Source organism: Rhododendron vialii, chromosome 2a, assembly GCF_030253575.1.
Source record: "Rhododendron vialii isolate Sample 1 chromosome 2a, ASM3025357v1".
NCBI lineage: Eukaryota > Viridiplantae > Streptophyta > Magnoliopsida > Ericales > Ericaceae > Rhododendron > Rhododendron vialii.
Window position 1 is genome coordinate 19,296,435 of NC_080558.1, and position 19,862 is coordinate 19,316,296.

Genomic DNA, 19,862 nt, shown 5'->3' on the forward strand with positions numbered 1-19,862 from the left:
GCTTAAGGGCTATCACTAAGCCCCAGTACTTTACTATCTTTTGCTTCTGAGATGCGCATCCAGATAGAGAGACGCTTGAGCAGGCCGGCGTGCCCAGTTGACATATAGCGGTGCGGCATTGGGCCTATATGCCCTTTCTTTGATGCTTGGGCGGATAAGCCCTAGAGATATGCTTTGCCTGGCCTTGGGCTGACGTGCCCTTGCCGTCCATAAGATTCCACAGCTTATGGATTACAGAAGCAAGGGTAGCAATGTAAAAATTGCATTTTTCCAATTTATTGACACATAAACCATGCGCTAATATCTAATTTGCATTGACAAGTGAATTGAGTCAACACACAGACACACATATGTGTACAGACTCGCCTAGCTCAAACGAAAAGGGAGAAAGAGCCCCAGGATGCGACACAGACTCTTAGACACATAGAAAATAATGAAATTTTGGGCATTAACGTGCCAAAACTCACAATATCCCTTTAGACAGGTGAAACTGACACTTGTAAGGTCAAACATATGTACGGTGACCTGGATGAACAAATAGAACTGAGAAAAGCATATCGACATGACGATGGATTGAAATCTAGAAAAATGCCACAAAAACGGACATAAGAAGCAGATAAAGACACATATAGGCCTGGACTGAAATCGACACCCTCGTGCAGTCACATTAGGTCTGCACAGCATGACAAAACTTGGTAAAAGCCCCTTGAACAGGACTCGAAGGCAGTAGCTGACTGCTATTGATCGCTGCACGAATTGAAAAAGCACGCGTAGGATTAAGACCAATGCACATAACTACGAATAAGTGCGTGTGAACCTCAAACTAGCGCACATGACTGCAAAGCTACTGCAACTGCTCACACCAAACTTCGCTGAACTTAGAATAAACTGTGAGCCGTTAGGCCTCGCCAGCATTTCATTCTGTTTTTTATGCTTAAAATCTTTTAAGGCTTTATGCTCAGCTTTGAAATTGAATTAGTAGTTTGCAATAAAACTGAAAGACAAAAGGTTTTTCCCCTTTCAGACGCCTCCCATGCAGCTCGATCTTCGATCTTCTTCGACCTTTGATGCGTACCAAACGTCAACCATGGATCCAATTGATAGATTGTGACCGAGTCTCAAAGAGAGACTGCCTACGTATCCCAAGCTAGGGAATCAGGTCAAAACGTAGTTCAGGCTAAGGTTCATTCGAGTATTTTACCTCACCTTTTACGCTCTAACTTTTGCCTAGAACCGCCCATTCGGGTTTTCGGTCTAGCGAGCTTTCAAATGTTGCCTTTACTTTTGCCTAGACCTCCTTCATAGTTTCTTGGTCTAGCAGGCTTGCTCTTACTTTTGCTTGGAATTGCCCACCCTTGGGGTTTTCAGCCCAACGAGCTTCTCTCAGGGAAAAGGTAGCTTTTGAATTGATCCAGGCTGACCAAAGTATTGAATTGTTACCATCGAGGTTGATGATCTTTGGCTGCAGCCCTAGATAAAATGGCTTTGATGACGAAGAGTCAAGAGTGCTTCGGTTGGAAATGCCTTGCTCCGAGCCATTTTGTGCATTTCCCCATTTGTACTTGGCGGAACGCCGCTGTCGTTGCTTTTTGACCACGGTACGAGGCCCGGAGCCTTCTGAGCTTCTGCTTTCTGGATTGGCACCCGATAGCAGGGGGTTTGATGCTTCTTCGTCTTAGGATCAACGCCAGGCGTGTCTTCTGTGAGACCACGCCAGGATGTTAATGAACTCTTCGAGCCTGTCTGATCGGGCGCAATGCTCCTCTGGGGACAGTGTTGAACCAACTTTGAACCTTTTGGAGGTCTACCTCATCTCTCAAGTTTATTGAAAACTACAATTTCAATTAATAGGCTGAGCATGCCTTTCGTCTTCCCTTTCGACGAGGGAACACATTTCCTTGGGGATGATCCCACCGAAATCTATCCCTTCGTCATCAGGGTCAACACAATTTATTCAAAGGTCAGCGAAGTACTTAGAAGCAAGATAATGCATATCATAAAGAAAGCCTCTCGGGGTTGCCAAGTATAGCAGGCTCAAAACTTGAAACAAAAGCTACGACGTGGAAGGCCAAGAGGCACAACCTCCGACTCAGAGCTAGATTTAGACGACTCAAAAGACTCTGTGTCAGACTCAAACAAAATGCCAATGCAAACTAGACACGGTTTGAAAATGCAATATTTAAAAAGCTACCCATAGCTTCCACAAAAAGAGGTAGGATCCAGCAGGTGTCAGGCCCAAGCAACAACACTTCAGCTTCCTCAGTTTCTTCGACCAAACCTACTCAGTGCTCTTTTGATCAATGGACCTCAGCCGGTCAGTCCTCCCCTTTGCAAGGCCCTCATTACTATTAGTCCAGATGTTGGCAGAGAAAGTCTCAATTGCACAAACTGGTGCCAGGAAGCTGTCCTCAGGCTCGGACGGGATGGGTACAGTCGGCTTGGGTTGATTTTTTTGGGATGATATTGGGGATAGGTTTGGATGTGGTAACTTTTGATGGAGATGGGGCTAGGATGATGCCACAATCGATGAGATCTTGAATGGCATGCCGAAGCCGAAAACAGGCATTGGTTGAATGGCCAGGCATTTGATGGTAGGTGCAAAAGAGGTTATATTTGAAATTGGCAGAGGGATTCTTGGGCAATGAAGTTGGATTGAGGGGCTTGATGGAACCAGCGTCGATGAGCCTCTCATAGACCGAGGCTAAAGGTGCATCGAAATATGAGAAAACCCTCGGTGGGTTCTGGCGAGTGAATTGAGAGTTCAAAGCAGGACCCTTGTTTGCTTTGTAGTTGTAACACATTGCCTCATTAACAGGATGCATTCTTTTGCCATTGGGGCTGAATTCATCACTAAGCATGTCCTCCCCTTTGGCAATGGCTTCGACAAAGGAATCAACATCCTCCTTCGAGTGAGTCTTAGCCTCATGGAATTCAACTAGGTCGTTGAACATGTCTCCTAAGCATAGTTTGATTCCGACCGTTGGAGACTGGTAGGCATGAGGAGGTTCTTTGACTAGCCCTATATCTGGCTGTGGGGCTGTGGAGGTAAAGAGGCCAACCAGTCCCTAGACCATAACCATTTGTTTGTCCATCTTGTGGCTTATTTCCTTTATAGCCTTCTTCAGCTCAGCCAGCTCTGTTTGTGCTGCCATTCTGGATTCGAAAGTGACAGTGAAATAGTCCCAGCACAGGTTCCCAAGTAGGTTTGGCTATTCCCTTCAATGAGATGGCCTAGAGCTTTGGACAGCAAAGTAAACGAGAACTCAGTGGGGTTCTTGCAGCAATTAGAATGCAATGCACGTGTTGCCATCGTCGGTGTCCTCCTAGACTCTACAACTAAAGACGAGTCTATCTTATGATGCTCGGAAGCTGCCAAAATCCTCGGATTTCTTTTCGAGGTGTATCCTTTGAACAGATCGACTAACACTAAGAGATGTCAAAACAGACTAAGCCTTTGTCTATTTTGTTCTTGAAGTTTCAACTTAGAATTCGAAACAACTCGGTATTGATGACATGGCACCTTAACTTTGAACGCCGCAGTGTATAGTGACTTCGCACTTCAACCTGGGTAGTGCCAGTGACACGGCATCCATACTTTGTGGTTCCTTATTTTTGGTTGAAACTTCAATTGGGCATGAGCCAAGGGCTTAAAAAGGTTTGATTCCTCAAAGTCTCGCTGATCTAAGGACTTTGAAAATTAGTAATGTGTACCATCGAGATGCACGACTCTTCATCGGGTCTAGCAGCGTCCTAATAAGCATAAGACAGACTCGAAAGAGATACAACTTAGAAGCCACCCTAAACATGCTCCTATGCAAAACGGTATGTATGTACAGTACATGCGATAGGGAAAGCAATAACACGTAGACAGTATGTGGGGTTAGATGCAAATAATCTTACCCTGTGGGTATCTGTCCTAGTTTGGAGAGTTCTAGTGCTTTGTATATGCAAAGGCTGGTTTTGGTTTGTAACGGGTTCCTCGGACTAGAGCCAAGATATACCTCCCGCTGCCCGTGTAATCGCAGAGCAACAGTCAAACGGTAGAATATATGACTCATCATCGTCGAAGGTTGTCGGTCATTCGGGGTCCCCGGGCTCCGGTAAACCGTGTTGGATTGCCAAAACGATCCAACGCGGCTTTATCCCACATCGATGCATATGAAAAATGCTAAAGAATTTGATTAATGGAACAGAATCGCAAATTCGCAAATGCCATTTCAATTTTGGCTCTCTTTATTTAGTCAATACTTAAAAGAAACTACACAAGAGAACAATCGAAAAAGCCCCAGTTAGGATGGCCGGACACGAGGTCTTGTTAAATCACCAATCTTTTCTTTAGCAGCGCGAAGCTCACTATTTTGATAGGCTTTTGTGGGATTGTTCTCAAGCGTATTAAAATCTAAGTATAGACCAATATTGATTCGATCCCCAGCAGAGTCGCCACTGTGGGCAGCGTGCCCTTGGAATTTCCGGATTCCAAAATGCAAGGGCCCAGATCGAGGGAGCGCGAGCGGGGAAGCAAGCACTCGCAAAATACAGAGTCGCCACTCGGGTTTTGAAGGTTCGACACCCAAGGAACCGTATTTCGAAGCACTTGTCGCGCTGTTTGATTTGAAAAAGTTAAGGAACCAGTCCGTCATAACCATATCTGGGTTCGGGAGCCAGGTTACGAGAGGGGAAGGGTTTTATGGCACCCCTCTCGCCCAATCCGGAGATCAGTCTCTACTTAGGCATTTGCGAAAATATTTATTTGCGATTCTGTTTGATTAATCAATTCCTTAGCCATTTAGGGCGGGGGAACAGTTTAAGGGATTAAAGCTGTAACATGTTTGCAGGATGTGAATGATAGCATGGATGAGCAGTTAGTATAGGATGAGAACAGACTGCTGTGGGAGTTTAAACAAACTGGGAGGCCCCTGTTTTGGAGTGACGTGCATAGGAAGAAACCAGCATGCACTGAACGAGTCACTGCATGCTGTTTACTCTTGCGCGCACAGCCCCAAGACACGCCCGCGCCGGTGAGCTCAAACCCACAGCTCTTATTCTCAAACCCTTTGGACTCTGGAAGGACCAGTGCACACCCAGGACAAACCACGTAGTTATAAGCAGCATAATATACAGTTTAAAGGTTGTAAAGCCCTACAAATTAATAAAACACCCCATAAACAGTATGGGGACAAAATAATGACCTAAAACTAAGCTACCCGTGCAAGGCCACTCACTGGTTAGAGACATACTATCGCGCGACGGAGCCAGTCTGGTGCGCGATGGTGCGCCCTGGCGCTCTGTCGCCCGATGGAGCCAGTCTGGCGCGCGATGGTGCGCCCTGGCGCAGACCAGTGTTTGGTTTTACACATTTCTGGGTTCTGGGACAGGTCCAGAAGGATTCCAGGGGTACTCCAAAACTGCAGACATGCAAATTGAACTACATACTAGCAATTTCTAACAAAGGAAAGCAGTAAACTGATTTTTAACATGCTTAACAGTGATCTATAACATAATAAAGCATAAAACAGTAGGAAACCAATCCCCACGCAGTCCATCGCGTGCAACAACAGAGTGTCGCGCGTGAGAGTGGGACCATCGCGCGCTGGTTCCTACCACGACAGTTTTTGAAACCTTGCCAGCTTTAGGACCAGGACTGGTATTAATTACCAGCCTTGGCCCTGCCACCCCCCCTCAGGGATCAGAACAGAAAGATAGTAGGTATGCTATACCTTTGGTTGAGTATGAAACGAATTCGAGCTTTGAGGTTTGATTGAGGTGTTTGAAAAGATTGAGGTGTAAGAACGAGCTTTGTTCTTGGATGGTTGAAGTGTGAAAATGGAGGATTATGAGTGTAATCCTCCTTTGGGCTTAAAATTTGGTAACCCTTTGAAAGAGAACAAATGGAGGGTATTTATAGGAGGAGATGGGGGTGAATCTGGTTGGAAACAGAGGAGTTCGGCCAGTCCACGAGGCCTGGCTAAGGTTGCATTGGTGGCTAACTGTCCTCCTTCAGAACGGTTGGTGGTAGGTTGGACCATCGCGTGACGGAGTCAGTCTGTCACGCGATGGTGCGCCCTGGCGCTCTGTCGCGCGATGGAGTGAGTCGGGCGCGCGATGGTGCGCCCTAGCGTAGGATGGTTGCGCCCTGGCGCGGACCAGTAAGGTTTTTGGTTTTTGAAGTGGCTTAGGCTAGGTTAGGTTCAAGGGTTTTGCAAACTCTTAAAGCTCAAACACGCTATCATTCCCAGGGTGTTCTCGATCCATTTCATCATTGGGGAATCAAAAGCCGTAAGTAAACTAATCTGGAAGCCCAGATTGGGGTGTCTACAATGGCATAAGTAATTACTACACAATGGCATAAGTAATTACTACTCAACCCCAGCCTACCCTTAGAGTAATAGGCAGGTAGAGGTGTCAAACAAAACCATCCTTGACGGGATCAAGAAGAGGTTGGACAAAGCAAAGGGAAAATGGCTCGACGAATTACCACTGGTCCTGTGGGCACACCAAACAATTTCTAGGAGGTCTACGGGAGAGACCCCCTATTCATTAGCATATGGAACAGAGGCTGTTATTCCATTAAAAGTGGGTTAGCCGACCAACAGGACCAAACTAGTTGAAAGTAGAGGCAATGAAAGAGCCCTGGAGATCAAGTTGGATCTGGTTGAGGAACAGAGAGAGAGGGCTCTGGTTCATTTGGCCTCATATTAGGAGCAGTTAATGAAAAGCTACAACAAGCATGTCCACCCACGAGAATTTGGCATTGGAGACCTTGTGCTTCGAAAGGTGCTCGGCAATACCAAAGTGGCCAATGAGGGCAAGCTGGGGGCCAATTGGGAAGGCCCATATCGAGTTACTGAAATTGTGGGCATAGGGGCTTACAGATTGGCAGACCTGGACGGGAATCCGGTTCCAAGGCCTTGGAATGCCCATAATTTGAGGAAGTTCTTTATGTGAAAGACTTTAGTTTATTTTTCATTCTATTTTAGGATGCACATCGTGATTGTGTGGGAATTACGAATCAAATTTCCTTTTTTTTTTATTCTTTGTTAGTTGTAAGGGGTATGAATAACGCCCCCTTGAGTTATCAAATCATGAATTAGGAATTTGATTATGAGTTTTTCAACTTTTATGAATACGGAGCTAGAAAGTTGTACACCATCTTTCCTTACTTCGTATTGGGGAGCAGAGGGGTGTAGTATAGTGCAAATTACGAACAATTTGCAAGTGCAAATTATGTTTGAATAAACCTAGAATGCATACGTGAACATGCACAATTCTGCCAAATATGACACCTCATTTGACACCTCATTAGGATCTTGTTCGGCATGAGCAAAGGGATGTTCGGGGATATCAGCATTGAGTTCTCTATCCAAGCTATCCTCCTCCTCCTCCTCCTCCTCCTCCTCCGTAGGTTCTTCAGGAACACTTTGTGAGCTTGGAAGATCGTTCTCAATCCACAACGGGACGTCTCTGCAACTCCAGCCTTGGTCAGAGCAGCGGCCCAAGCAGCAGCCCATATTTCATCTTGGATTCCAGGCATTTGAGTCTTGTAGCTCTCTGTGGCCATGTTAATCCCTTCATTGTATCCCTGTTGGTATGCGAATTTTGCTCCAATCTTACTTGACTCGAGCTCCGCGAGAGTCTGGTTCAGACTAACCTCGGCTCCGTCCAATTTACCCTTTAGTTCATCTACCACGGCACGCGTTTGGTCTCTCTCTCTCTCAAGCCTAATGATTGAGCGTTGCAATTTGGCATTCTCACCAGCAAGCTTAGCACATTGAGGCTCGAACTGGCCTAGTTTCTGGGCCATAACTACCATTTTTTGCATTGCCTGGTACAACACAAGGGATCAGTAACTCCAATACAAGCAAAACGAGATTCAATGACAAGAAAAAGGAATATACCTTGGCGCTGTGCACCATGAACGAACCAAGAAGGTTGTCAGGGGAGCTAGCCACTTCTTTTTGAATGTCTCCTAGTAGCATAAAAGCTTGGGACAAGGCAAGGGTAGTCCCCTCTGACTCTACGCTATCTCGGATGGTGACAGGCTGGGTACCATGGGTAAGTTGATGAACCCAGATAGGAGTTGGAGTTGTAGAGGTCTGAGGTGGGAGCCTCTCGTTCAAAAAAGATTCCAAACGCTGGCGTTTGTCACGATGGGCATCAGTAACCTCATTAGGGGAAAAGCCTGGTGGAGCGTCAATTTGGATAGAGGCCCGACGTCCATGGCCTTGAGAGCCATTGTGGCCACGAGAAGAGCCACGACCACGACCGTTTCTTGGAAGGGAGAGTAGGCTGCTGAGATTGATTAGCTGATTCATTTCTTGTGATGGAGGAGATGGACTGTAGACACTAGAAGATGAAGTAAAGACTTCCTCGGCGAGTTGGATGGGCTCGTCAGGAATTGGTGGAGTTGGGGAACGACTGGTCCTTCCGTGAATGGGACTTGAGGACAACGCGGTAAAGAGCTCAGGGTTGTCAGCTGCTCATGTGCAGTGGTCAATGAATCCCCCGTATGAAGCCTTGTAGTTTAGCAGCATTTATGCTGCTCTTGCTCGGCTTGCGAGATAAGTTCCTTGTCCATTGAAAGCAAGAGCATGGTTAATATCAGCCACATGGACTTGTGGGGTAATGATGTCATGACCTTGGTTGACATATGTGGCTATAAAAAAGAAGGGTAAATTTTCGTAGTCGTCCCTGTAGTTTTACGGTTGTCTCACTTTCGTCCCTCTAGTTTCAAAGTGCTGTAATTTCGTCCCTGTAGTTTGTTTTACGTTCCAAATTGGTAAAATCGTTAACACCGTTAATGTAACTAACGGGAAAAAAAAAATAAGTGTTCCAATTTTCAATCCGTTTAAACCGGTGCAAAGATCTTTTTGTTTTGATCATTTTATCCTAAATGGTCGTAATGAATTTTTGGCTCTAAGGCCTTTTAACGAGCACCCGAAGACTCCTTATTTAGTTTCAGGGCTCTCTTAGGGTGCTCATTGAAAGGCCTTAGAGCCAAAAATCCATTATGACCATTTAAGATAAAATGATCAGAAAAATAAGATATTTGCATCGGTTCAAACATATTGAAAATTGGAACACTTTTTTTTTTTCCATTAGTTTCGTTAATGGTGTTAACGATTTTACCAATTTGGAACGTAAGACAAACTACAGGGACAAAATTGGAGCACTTTGAAACCAGAGGGACGAAAGTGAGACAACCGTAAAACTACAGGGATGACTACGAAAATTTTCCCAAAAAAGAATGCAACAGATAGAGTGAATTAGCAATGTACAAGTAAACTTTGAGCAATAAAGGACGCAGCGAGAGGAAGAAGCTAACATGGTTGTCCAAATCTGTGAGGGGCGTGGAAATCTATCACTTGACCGTCCTCGTCTCTGGGCTCGAAGTTCCCCATGACGATGAGGAAATCATCATCATCTCCTAAAGCGGAATTAGGGAGTTCAAGAACGAGTTTTCTTCTGGAGTCCCTACTTTTCAAGTAATATGTGAGGGCATCCTTGGTTCTGGAAATGCTATACAGATGATGAATATCATGTAAACCTAAGGATGTGCCTAGCATTTGATTTATGGCATTTACGCCCATAACGACAAGAAAGAAGTTGCCAGAAACTTTCATTGGGGTTAATCAATAATGGGCTAGGACTTGACGAAGCAGGGGAGCCAAAGGAAACCTAACCCCTCCTTCTACAATGGCAACAACAGGGATATGGAAGGTGTCGTTATTAGGACACTCACGTATGGCGTCCTCAGGGGCCAGTGTAGTGGCTACGTTATCAGGGATCTCGTAACGAGATCTAAAATTGGCCATGGCCTGAGGAGTATTACAGTGCCGTTTGGACCTCCCCATTGTTGGAAGGCAAGATTTTTTAGAAAGATAGGGGCGAAGAAACCCTAGATGAAGAAATACCCTAAATCAAAGAGAATAATAGGGCAAAATGAGGAGCGGTGACTTACGGTATAACGATCGGAGTTCCTAAACTGCAGAAAGGAAGGGGCCTCGAGATAGTGAGCAATACTCCAATGGTAGGTGAAATACAAACCTTCTTTTTGCAGAGGGAGTCTAGAGAGAGAGTGGGTTTCAAAATGGGACGAAAACCCAAATATACCCTGATGAATATGGTGGTGTATGTGAAACGTCACCCCATATGCCGTTTGGGCATTCCGTTCCCCAAAGGTGTCCGTCCGCATTTAATGTGAGCAGTACAACGAATGCCACATGTAAAAGTAAGGGCAGGAAAAGCCTGTCCAGCCCAAACGATGAGACGTTTTGCCTGGACAAATGATTAGAATTGCATCAATTTTGTGAACAAAAGTGCAGAAGTAGAATGAATTTTCTTGTTAATTACTTGGGAGCTTTGCTCGTCATTTGAGTAGAAAATGACGAGTAAAGCTGGGGAGCAATTGGAGGGAGGTATTCCGAAACAAGCCCAATTAGGGCCCGAGCACGTGGTACGTGGGACCACAGAGTAAGTAAGATAAGATAAACCGCCGTGGAAGGCAGTGATTGGCAATACAAGACCAGTGACATGAGAAGTCATTGGTCCAGGTAGTCTGTTCGGCAGATAAGGACAGAAGATACGAGAAGTCGCTGGTCTAAGTAGTTGGAAAGGACCGGTGACATGTGAAGTCGTTGGACCAGATGAACTGCTCGGCAATAAAGGGGCCGAATAGGGAAAGAACTCATGGTACGAGGGACCATGTTATAAATACTAGGGTTTGCCCGTGCCTGCTTGATTGATGAACAAACAATTCAGTGTCCTCCTCCTAACCTCTTAGGTCCAACCTTTCAAGGCTATTTTTAATTCCCTTCCCCTGAACACTAAATGGTATAAGGGTATTGTTTGACGATCAGCAAAATTGGCTACATGTGATGTGAGCTCAAGTAGAAACTATTATGTTGGACCTAAATTCCCTTTCAATTAGATTTAACAGTTGCACACATTTGGGTAACTGAAGCGCCAGAGAGCATTCACATTTGGGCAAAAAAGTACAAACCAAAAACCTAACAACTCTAGAACATAGGTATATATAGAACATAACAGAGATATATATAACATAGGTCTTTTCTAAATAATCCAACACTATGGTGACTCTTTCGCTTCTGAACAACTCTAGGTATAGTGATTTATGGACTTTTAATTAGTGTGGAAGGACGACACAAAATTCTCATGCATCTTCAACATCGGTTCTCAAATTTTCAATTACACTTCTCATGTACTCATTGAATTTAATATTTGACATAGTTTGGAGTGAAGTGGCATGGGTAATTCGCTAATAGAAAAGAGCAAAGTAAGTTATATATGACCACAAAAATCACCAATATCTGAAATTTTATCGAATGACTTAAGGTTTAAAAAAAAATATTTGTCAGAGAACACTAAAATACCAATATCTTATAAAGAAGAGCAACCACCACTTTCCTTAAAGATTAAAAATAAAAATAACCTGAGTATATGTACTTCTTTCAACATGCTTAGCTTGCATGTATGTGTGAGTTTATAAGGATTCAACTGAGGAAATAAACCACGCCCTGATATTAGATATTAAAAAATGTAGAAATTATACATTTAATGATACAAATGACTCACTTATTTCGGTCTTCATCAACGTGAGTGAGATTGGATGCACAATTAAACATTAATTGTAAAGATTACGCAAATGATCAAAACATCAAATATCTTAGAACTACAAAACAGTAATAGCTTAAAAAATCATAAATGACATGGAGGAAGCATATACCTGCGGGTGGAGCCGTTCATGGACTTTCAAAGTTCTAGGTATTTTGGGTTGGGAGAGAGAATTAACTGAATAAATTATAGACCTTTCCTTCCCTATAAAATCCTTAAATCATGGAATTATAATTGACCATACCGATAAAGAAAATGAGATTCGAACAATAGTTTATACACCAAAACATATGAAACCCGAACTCATCTAGCTTTCCATATAAGGGGCCAGTTCAATATGCAAAATTGAAATGAGAACACGGAAACCTACCGTGTAGGAAGCTTCGAAATTTCTAAATCATATTTCAAGACATGTTCTTCTTATCAAATTTCAAAACATGGGGAAAAAAAAAAAGAAGTATGGGTAACATACTTTTCTCATAACTTTGCACACACCAAAAAACAAAGAACTAATTTTCTAAACAACTAATTTTTTAATTCACAGCCGTCAACCATTTAAAAAAAAGAGAGAACAAAGAGCTATACCTATGGAGAGAGAACTAGAGGGAGGGCAAGAGTCAGGGGAGAACTGGAAAGAGGACTTGTTCAAAAAACGATTAGGGAGAAAGGGAGAGAGAAATTCGTTCATCCAAAATTCATTACCAAAAACTGAAAATGAGAACAAATCATTACAGAAAATTCATTACCAAAAATTCCGCCCAATCAACGCAATTTCCCTTACCCGATTCATGGCATGTCATTGTATTAATTTTTCATTATATTATAGCATATCATTATATTCAACGCCAATCAATGGCAATTTCAGAAATCATTACTAAACTGAATATAATGACTGAAAAAATCAGGAATTCTAGTCCACCCAATCAACGGCAATGTCATTGTATTTTTCATTTTCCAATACTCGTTTAATGCCAAGGGTTGAGATTTATGTAGAGAAATGTCTACTAAATTCAACGGTCAAGATTTATGAAGAGAAAATATGTGAGCCACTACACCATCGCAATTTGTATTATAGATGATAGGGACAGTCGCCGTGCAATACGGTGGTTAGCGATATGGATCAGTGACATGAGAAGTCATTGATCCAGGAAGTCTGTACAGGGCCTTGGACCGTTGAACATGAGAAATTATTAGTCCAAGGGATAGATAAAGAACAAGTGACATGCAAAGTCACTGGTCCAAGTAGCCTGTTTGGCAATGAGAAGGTCGAACAGGAGGAGAAATCTGGGGAAGCAGCCTTAGGTGCAAGGAACACTCTAGAAGGGTCCAGAAATAGTGGTGTTCCGTTAAGGAATGAGATCCCGAAAATATAGAATCTGGGAAAGATACCAACGGGAATGGGATGTTCGGCCAGTTATGGAAAAGAGTCCTAAAAGGAATAAGATAATGAACTGATAAGGGAATGAGAATCCAAGATATCATGGGTTTTCTATATGAGATAGAAATCCTAGGGCGACTGGGATTCTTGGACAGCAAGCATCTATGAATCTATAAATATGAGGTAAACCTAGACGTAAAAGATACTCAATACGTTGCATGAATATTGTTCTCCTACAGATAATTAGGGATTTCTCTAGTACGTGATATTAACTTAGGCATCGGAGAGCCTTTGCTACGAGAGGCAAAGGTGCGCTCACCCCTTGTCTATTTTGCAAATTAGGTTTCGGATGACGAACTAGGGTTCCGGTGAAGAGACACAAATAGCCGTTGCAATCTAGTGCTATTCTAAGCACCAATTGTTTCCATCCTCCTACAATACGTCTCCATTGTCATCAAAAGATGATCAATCACCACTTCTAGGATCACTTCTAGGATTATAATAGCTCTGATACCAATTTTTGGAAATTCATTACAGCAGAATATATTGGACTTATATAAAATAGCTAAACATAAATGTGGAGGATAGCAAAAGAATATAAACATTTCGGAGATGTACGACTCTACGCCGTACAGAGCTCCATTACAGCGGAATATATTGGACTTATATAAAATAACTAAACATAAATGTAGAGGATAACAAAAGAATATAAACATTTCGGAGATGTACGACTCTAAGGCCGTACAAAGCTCCCAAGAAACACAAGTATCTTAAACACTCAACAAGATAATTTTATTTCAATACTTTTGAATATTTCTACATACCATCTCCGTTGATCAATGCCCCTTTATATAGGACATACACATACATCTTAAACTCCTCATATTTAATGCATTCATGTATCTCCATACACACATGAATCTTCCCCTACATGTATCAAGAACATACATTTGACTCTTCAATAACCTAAGTACATGAACTGTGTTAGACAATCCTATCCTAAACATTAAATTCTAAATTATCTCCAACACACAAGAGTGGAAAGGATTAATGCTCTTGATGATCTGGAGGAATATGATTTTTTGGAGGAAGTTGATGATGATCTTGAGGAAGGAGCCCCTCTCTCTCTCTCTTGAATTTTAATTCCTGGGTCTGGAGTTGTTTTGGTTTAGTTCTCTTGTTGTACGTTCCTTTTGGTTTCTTTGGATATTAGTGTGTTTTATGGCATATGTTCGGAGATTTTTTAGCGGCTGTGAGGCTTTTGCTTTGCTTGTGATGTTTTGATATATTGGCTTTTTGCCATCCTCTTTGGTGTGGTTCTCGGGTGGCTTTTGTCAGTGTACCCGAAATCCGTTAAATCTTTGAATACTTCTCAAAGATTAATAAAATCTTCTTTGCTGATAAAAACAAAAGTATATGCAATTATATATAGTTGCCACAACAGCCTCAAATATTTAGCAGCAACACTAGGATCAGCTGAAACAGCGTAACCTCTGACTCTGAGAGACAAAACTCATATCCAAAACCAGGTTATACTCAGATAGATATCTAAATGAGAAAACTCAATATCCAAAAACTCCATAAGAAAATTCTAATTGCAGAGAAAGACGGTGTACAAAGATTATATTAATTGAAATAAAAATGTGTTCACAATCGTAGAATTCGTTTCAGCTTGAGGAACTGTTTATGCAAAAGAGATAGACTTATTTACGGAGCAGCTGTAAACAGGTTGTTCACGGAGCCATGCAATCTGGGTTGTCCATTTCGACTTTGTACAGTCCAAATTTAAACGAAACTTTTCCAGGGAAAAGACACCCAAACGGTCCAAGTCGCGATTGGCTCTATAAACAACTATTCATGGCGGAGCTGTGAAAAAGATTTTCACTATGCATAATGATCAATAGTTCGGGTACTGCTTCCAGCCTAGTGTCTCTCCTTCAACCTCCAGCAAGTTTTTCATAACGGCATCCGAAGCTTTCTTAATCAGTTCCGACCAATCCCTACCCGGCCACATCAAACATCAATCAAACATTCTTCAATATATAGGGTTTTTAAGTAATGGCATGGGCTTATTTAGAAAAAGTTGGCCTAGTCCATCTTTGATAATACCAAATCCATCTTGGGTTCACTTTCATGATTGCATGCAATCATTTATTTGTATGTTCGTTGAGAAGTTCGATCATGTCAAAAAATCACGTTTAATTGAATATAGATTAATAACTTATGAGAACATACTTATATTCTCATGATTATTCGAGGTACGGATAAGCTAGCCTATACAACTGAATCATACAAAACATACTTATATTGAAATATATGAATTTCAATCCAGTATGGTAGTTTGTTATTTTCTTCCAAGATAAATTTGCTTTAAAGTTCAGCATGTTAATCTAAAGTCCAAATGAATCAACCCCATAGGAGCTTTAGTCCAACCTAAATTTCTGTGATGTATAGAATCCATTAATAAAAATATTTTTTAGTCTAGAGTCCGTCAAAAAATAAAATTGCTATTAATGAGACAAGGGCTTTGTTTGGCTAATACAAAAATATAATTTTTTATTTAAATTGTCTTAAATAAGACAAGGGTCTTGTTTGGCTAACACAAAATATGATATTTTTGTTTTTCGATCTTATTGCACTTTTATAGGGTACCTTAGGGTTTTAGGCACTTTCATAGGATTTTAGGGTGCACTTTCCTATTATAGGATTTTAGCGGTTTTGGCACTTTCATATGGTACCCTAAAGTTTTAGGTACTTTTATATATAGGGTAACCTAAGGTTTTAAGCACTTTCATAAGGGTTTTAGGCACTTTCAACGCCGATCAACCTTAGTCAACACTGGTCAATGCCGGTCAACGCTGGTTAACGCCGATCAACCTTGGGATGGGTTTTTTGTAAATTCTGGACAGAATGTCTTTTAGACTTTACGGAAAAATATTTATGTTCTTATTATAGGAAAAACCCTTATAGTAGGTACTCCTACTCAATTTTCCTTTTAAAGTTATATCACCTAATATTTGATCATTATAATTTTTGAATGATTGATTTTCGCAATGATTTTTATCAAATTTACAATTTCAATCATCAAGTTTTTTCCGATATGGATCCCAAATTGTTGAAACTAGACCGTTATAATTTTTCTACTCCTTAAGAAAAATTATTATATACCAGTACTATCAAAGTTTCTTTAGATAGTTGAGTTATATTGGATTTTTAAAATTAAAATAAAAAACAAAAAGTAAATTTATAAACTGCCAAAATCACCCCGAAGGTTTTTAAAAATTACAGATTAACCTTGACATTTGGAAAATTACAAAATAGCCCTGATGTATAACAAATTGATCCCTTGTCGTGATGTAGCAGCTAGGAAATTCAATTGAATTTATCGGACATCATCAAATCGTTACTCCCTTTGTCTCAAAATATTTGTTCAGTCCACAAACGGGGTCTTAAAAATAATACTACAATTTTTGTTAGAAAAATTCAAGTTTTTTTCAAGTTACGAGATATCATTGAGTTTCTTTTAATTTGTGAAAAAAATTGAATTTCTTTTTTGAAAAAATACGTTATTTTTTAGACATCATTTGCGGATCAGACAAATATTATAAAACGGAGAGAGTATTACAATGGACCAATCTATTTTTTTTGTAGTATGTGAAAGGTTATTTTTACATATCTGTAGTCTTTCACATGCTACAGTCTTTCACATGCTACAATATGAATTCTATAGCCATTACATCACGGCAAGAGGATAGTTTGTTATTTAACAAAGGGTAAATTGTGATTTCTCAAACATGAGGGGCCAATCTACAATTTGCAAAAACATTGGGGTGATTTTGGTAATTTTCCTAAACACAAAATGTGAGCAATATATATGCATTCATGTCTACAGCTTTGAAAGTCGTCCTGACAATATGATAAAAGACAGACAAAATGGATAATTCTGATGCTCACCCATTTGTTGAGTCGAATGTCAAACCAACAGTGTTCTTGACCTCTTCAATAGCCTCTCTAAACCTAAATAATTCTTTTGCTGGACAGCTTCTATTATCCAAAACCCTAAGCTCTGAGGGTTTCACGTCAACAAAGATAGGAACAACCCTCTTCTTGCACTCTATGATCATGCACAACTCATGGAGGCAAAAATAGGAGTTGCAGTAATTCGGCGAAAACACGGCGATCCCTACCTTTCGTATTGACAAACAAAGTAAATTTTGCTGATACCATAAAAAAAGCCAAATAAACGAAAAAAGGAACGAACAAACGAAACAAGCAGCTGACAAGAATCTTGTGCGGACAATTAGTCTAAGGTAGGTGATGGTTTATTATAATCCGATTTTGTCCCTAGTAATATCAAGAATTAGAGCCGTCAAAGTGTACGTAGCATAAATGTATACGATGGATTTAGCTGACAAGAATCTTGTGCGTATTGGTTGCTACGTAGCGCTTTTTGGTCTACTGATATCGTTACACTCCGCTTTACCGGTGCTATGCAAAATTCACACCTATGGGCTGTTTTCCGCGAATTGCACCAAAAGACATTTTGCCCACTTCACGACCGCAACATGACCACAACGATCATTTCAAGTGCTCTAAAGCTAAAAAAATTATTTTATAATCACTACATCTGATTCTCACCACACTTATCGTTCAATATTCTCTCTACTGCTGCCATGCACGTTGTCCTCCACCGTTACTTATTAATTAAAACCTTTATATGTACTTAGCATGTCTGACGTTTTGGTAAGTTTTTGTAGTATAAATGCATTGTCTCCTAAAGTTTAATTATGGACACGTGGAGCATCTCATAGAGTGTCACATAGGAAGTAGAGCAAAAACAATTGCAACCCGAGTTAGAGGAAAGCCTGGTACTTGATTCTCTCTGCCTTTTGTTTTGTCAAGTTTTAGTAAAATCTTTGTTGTCGATAAATTAAAATATATATATGTGTGCAAGGAAACCTAATTTTTTTTGATGCATTACCCTTCTTATTACAACAAAAGCTTAAAACTCGCAATAATTGAATTGTTTTCGTAACTGAATGGGGCCTTCGGGAAAAGTTTCGAAGCTAGCCATGCACGGCGATGCATACCTTACAATCACGTATCGCCGCGTTTATTTTCTCGAATAACTTGTCCCCCGGCTTCATTGACTTGCTGTCCAAGAACGGTCTCAAATTCAGCCTAGAGAAGTGATCGTATAAAAGCCCTGCAACGTTTTTATTCGTATCGACCCGCCTATAGTTGATAAACACATGGCAGTTGGATTGGGTCATTTTCCCTCGCCGGAAAATCTGTCCCCACAAACTCATGGCTGTTGATGAACGACGTTGCATGCCTTTTCGATCTCCCTCTTCTTCTTTTTCCTTCTCTGGAAAGATTTTTGTTGTACTTGGGGAATATCAGTGCATGGGGGGTATTTATAAGTTGAGATCGATCCATTTTTAAGGGAAGGAATCCTACATTTCATGCAAGTGGACATAAGAATCTTGGACACTTCGAAAATACTTGGGATTTATTCTTGTCGGGAAAGATCAAATTAAAGAGTTAAAAAAGCTTGGGGTCAAAGTCCTGGGACTTTGGAGTTTAGTCAGTTCAAATTCTCTTAGGTGTTTCAACTTATTCGGAGTCAATCCATAATTGTAGGGTTTTTTTTTTTTATGTATAAAATAATTTTTGAATTAAATAAAAAATTAATGTGAATTCGCTTACCAACTTATAAATGTATATGGCCGGTCTTAAAGAGGTGACTCCTCTATAGATTTTTCCCGGATCCGGACACCTGAGTTAACAATAAAAAAAGGAGTAAAAAAAAAGTTTGCATACTTTGTGGAATCTCTAAGGGGTTGCTTTAATCTTTCAATCGCCTTGTATTTTTTTTTTCAATAAAGGGGCGTTTGATAACCTTTTCAGTTTTCAATTTTTTGTTTTTAAGAAATTAGAAATAGAATCAGGTTTATATATGTTTTTGTAGTAAAAAACAAAAAAAAAACCATGTTTGGTAATTATTTTTTGTAAACATTAAAAAATAAAAATAACATAAAACATGTTTGGTAATATCATTTTTTCTTTTGTTTTGGTTTGTCAAAGTGAAATGTTTTTTTGTATTCCCCTTTTGTCCTCTTGAACTCATTTTCACTCGCAATCAACCTTCTATACAAGTCAAAAATTGATTATACACCTCAAAAAATGGTGGATAGGGTCAAACCCAAGTTTAAAGACTTGCCCGATTAAGCTAAAGTCAATAGGGTGCATCATAAAACCAAGTGCTTAACCACATTGGATAGTTTCCTGAGTCTTCTTCCACCTTCAGCAGACCCAATAGTAGAAAAAACTCTGGTTTTGGGTTTCTCTCTTTACAATATCTTCACTCAATTAAGCAATAATTTAAAGTAATTTGAGTTGTTCCGTCCTAGTCAAAACCTCATCTAAATGTTTAACTTGCAATGTTCTAATTTCAAATAGATCAATGAACGTTTTGAATAAGCCAAATCAAAGTCTAATTAAAACTTCATATTGGGTCAGAGAGAGAGAGAGAGAGAGAGAGTATTACTCCCCGACAAAATTTGAAACCTTTGTTTTGAAAACAAGGAAAAAACACCTATTCTAAGTTTTCATAATTTCTAGAAATTTTAAAACCATTTATAAAAAACAAAAAACATAAACAAATTACTGAACATGTTTTATTGATTTAGTTTTGAAAAAAAGAACAGAAAAACATAAACAGAAAACAAAAATGTGACCAAACACCCCATAAATGATCACGCTCTTCTTTTCATTGATGCATGGAGTATATAGTTTATGTTGTAAGCCTTGTGTCATCTCATCTATCATGTTTTTCTTTCTATCGGTGTCA

The 19,862-nt window shown here is 40.5% G+C and overlaps 1 protein-coding gene across 1 annotated transcript; it reads right to left on the minus strand.

Annotated features, from left to right (window-relative positions):
• Positions 1-13,416: 13,416 nt before the first annotated feature.
• LOC131317274 (probable 2' cyclic ADP-D-ribose synthase BdTIR) lies at positions 13,417-18,318 on the minus strand. Its single transcript, XM_058346834.1, has 7 exons — positions 18,100-18,318; positions 16,964-17,196; positions 14,923-15,009; positions 14,418-14,508; positions 13,834-13,936; positions 13,613-13,685; positions 13,417-13,516 (listed from the first exon to the last, which is right to left on the minus strand). The coding sequence occupies exons 1-7, from the start codon at positions 18,316-18,318 to the stop codon at positions 13,417-13,419; spliced, it is 906 nt and encodes a 301-aa protein (XP_058202817.1).
• Positions 18,319-19,862: the final 1,544 nt, after the last annotated feature.

Excerpts from the sequence above, each read along its gene's own strand:
- LOC131317274 (XM_058346834.1), bottom strand. The coding sequence starts at position 18,318 with ATGAGTTTGTGGGGACAGATTTTCCGGCGAGGGAAAATGACCCAATCC. Across the intron at positions 13,686-13,833 it reads GGCATTGATCAACGGAGATG|TTATTTTATATAAGTCCAAT; the intron begins GTATGTAGAAAT and ends ATTTATGTTTAG. Across the intron at positions 13,517-13,612 it reads GAGTCGTACATCTCCGAAAT|AGCTATTATAATCCTAGAAG; the intron begins GTTTATATTCTT and ends AATTGGTATCAG.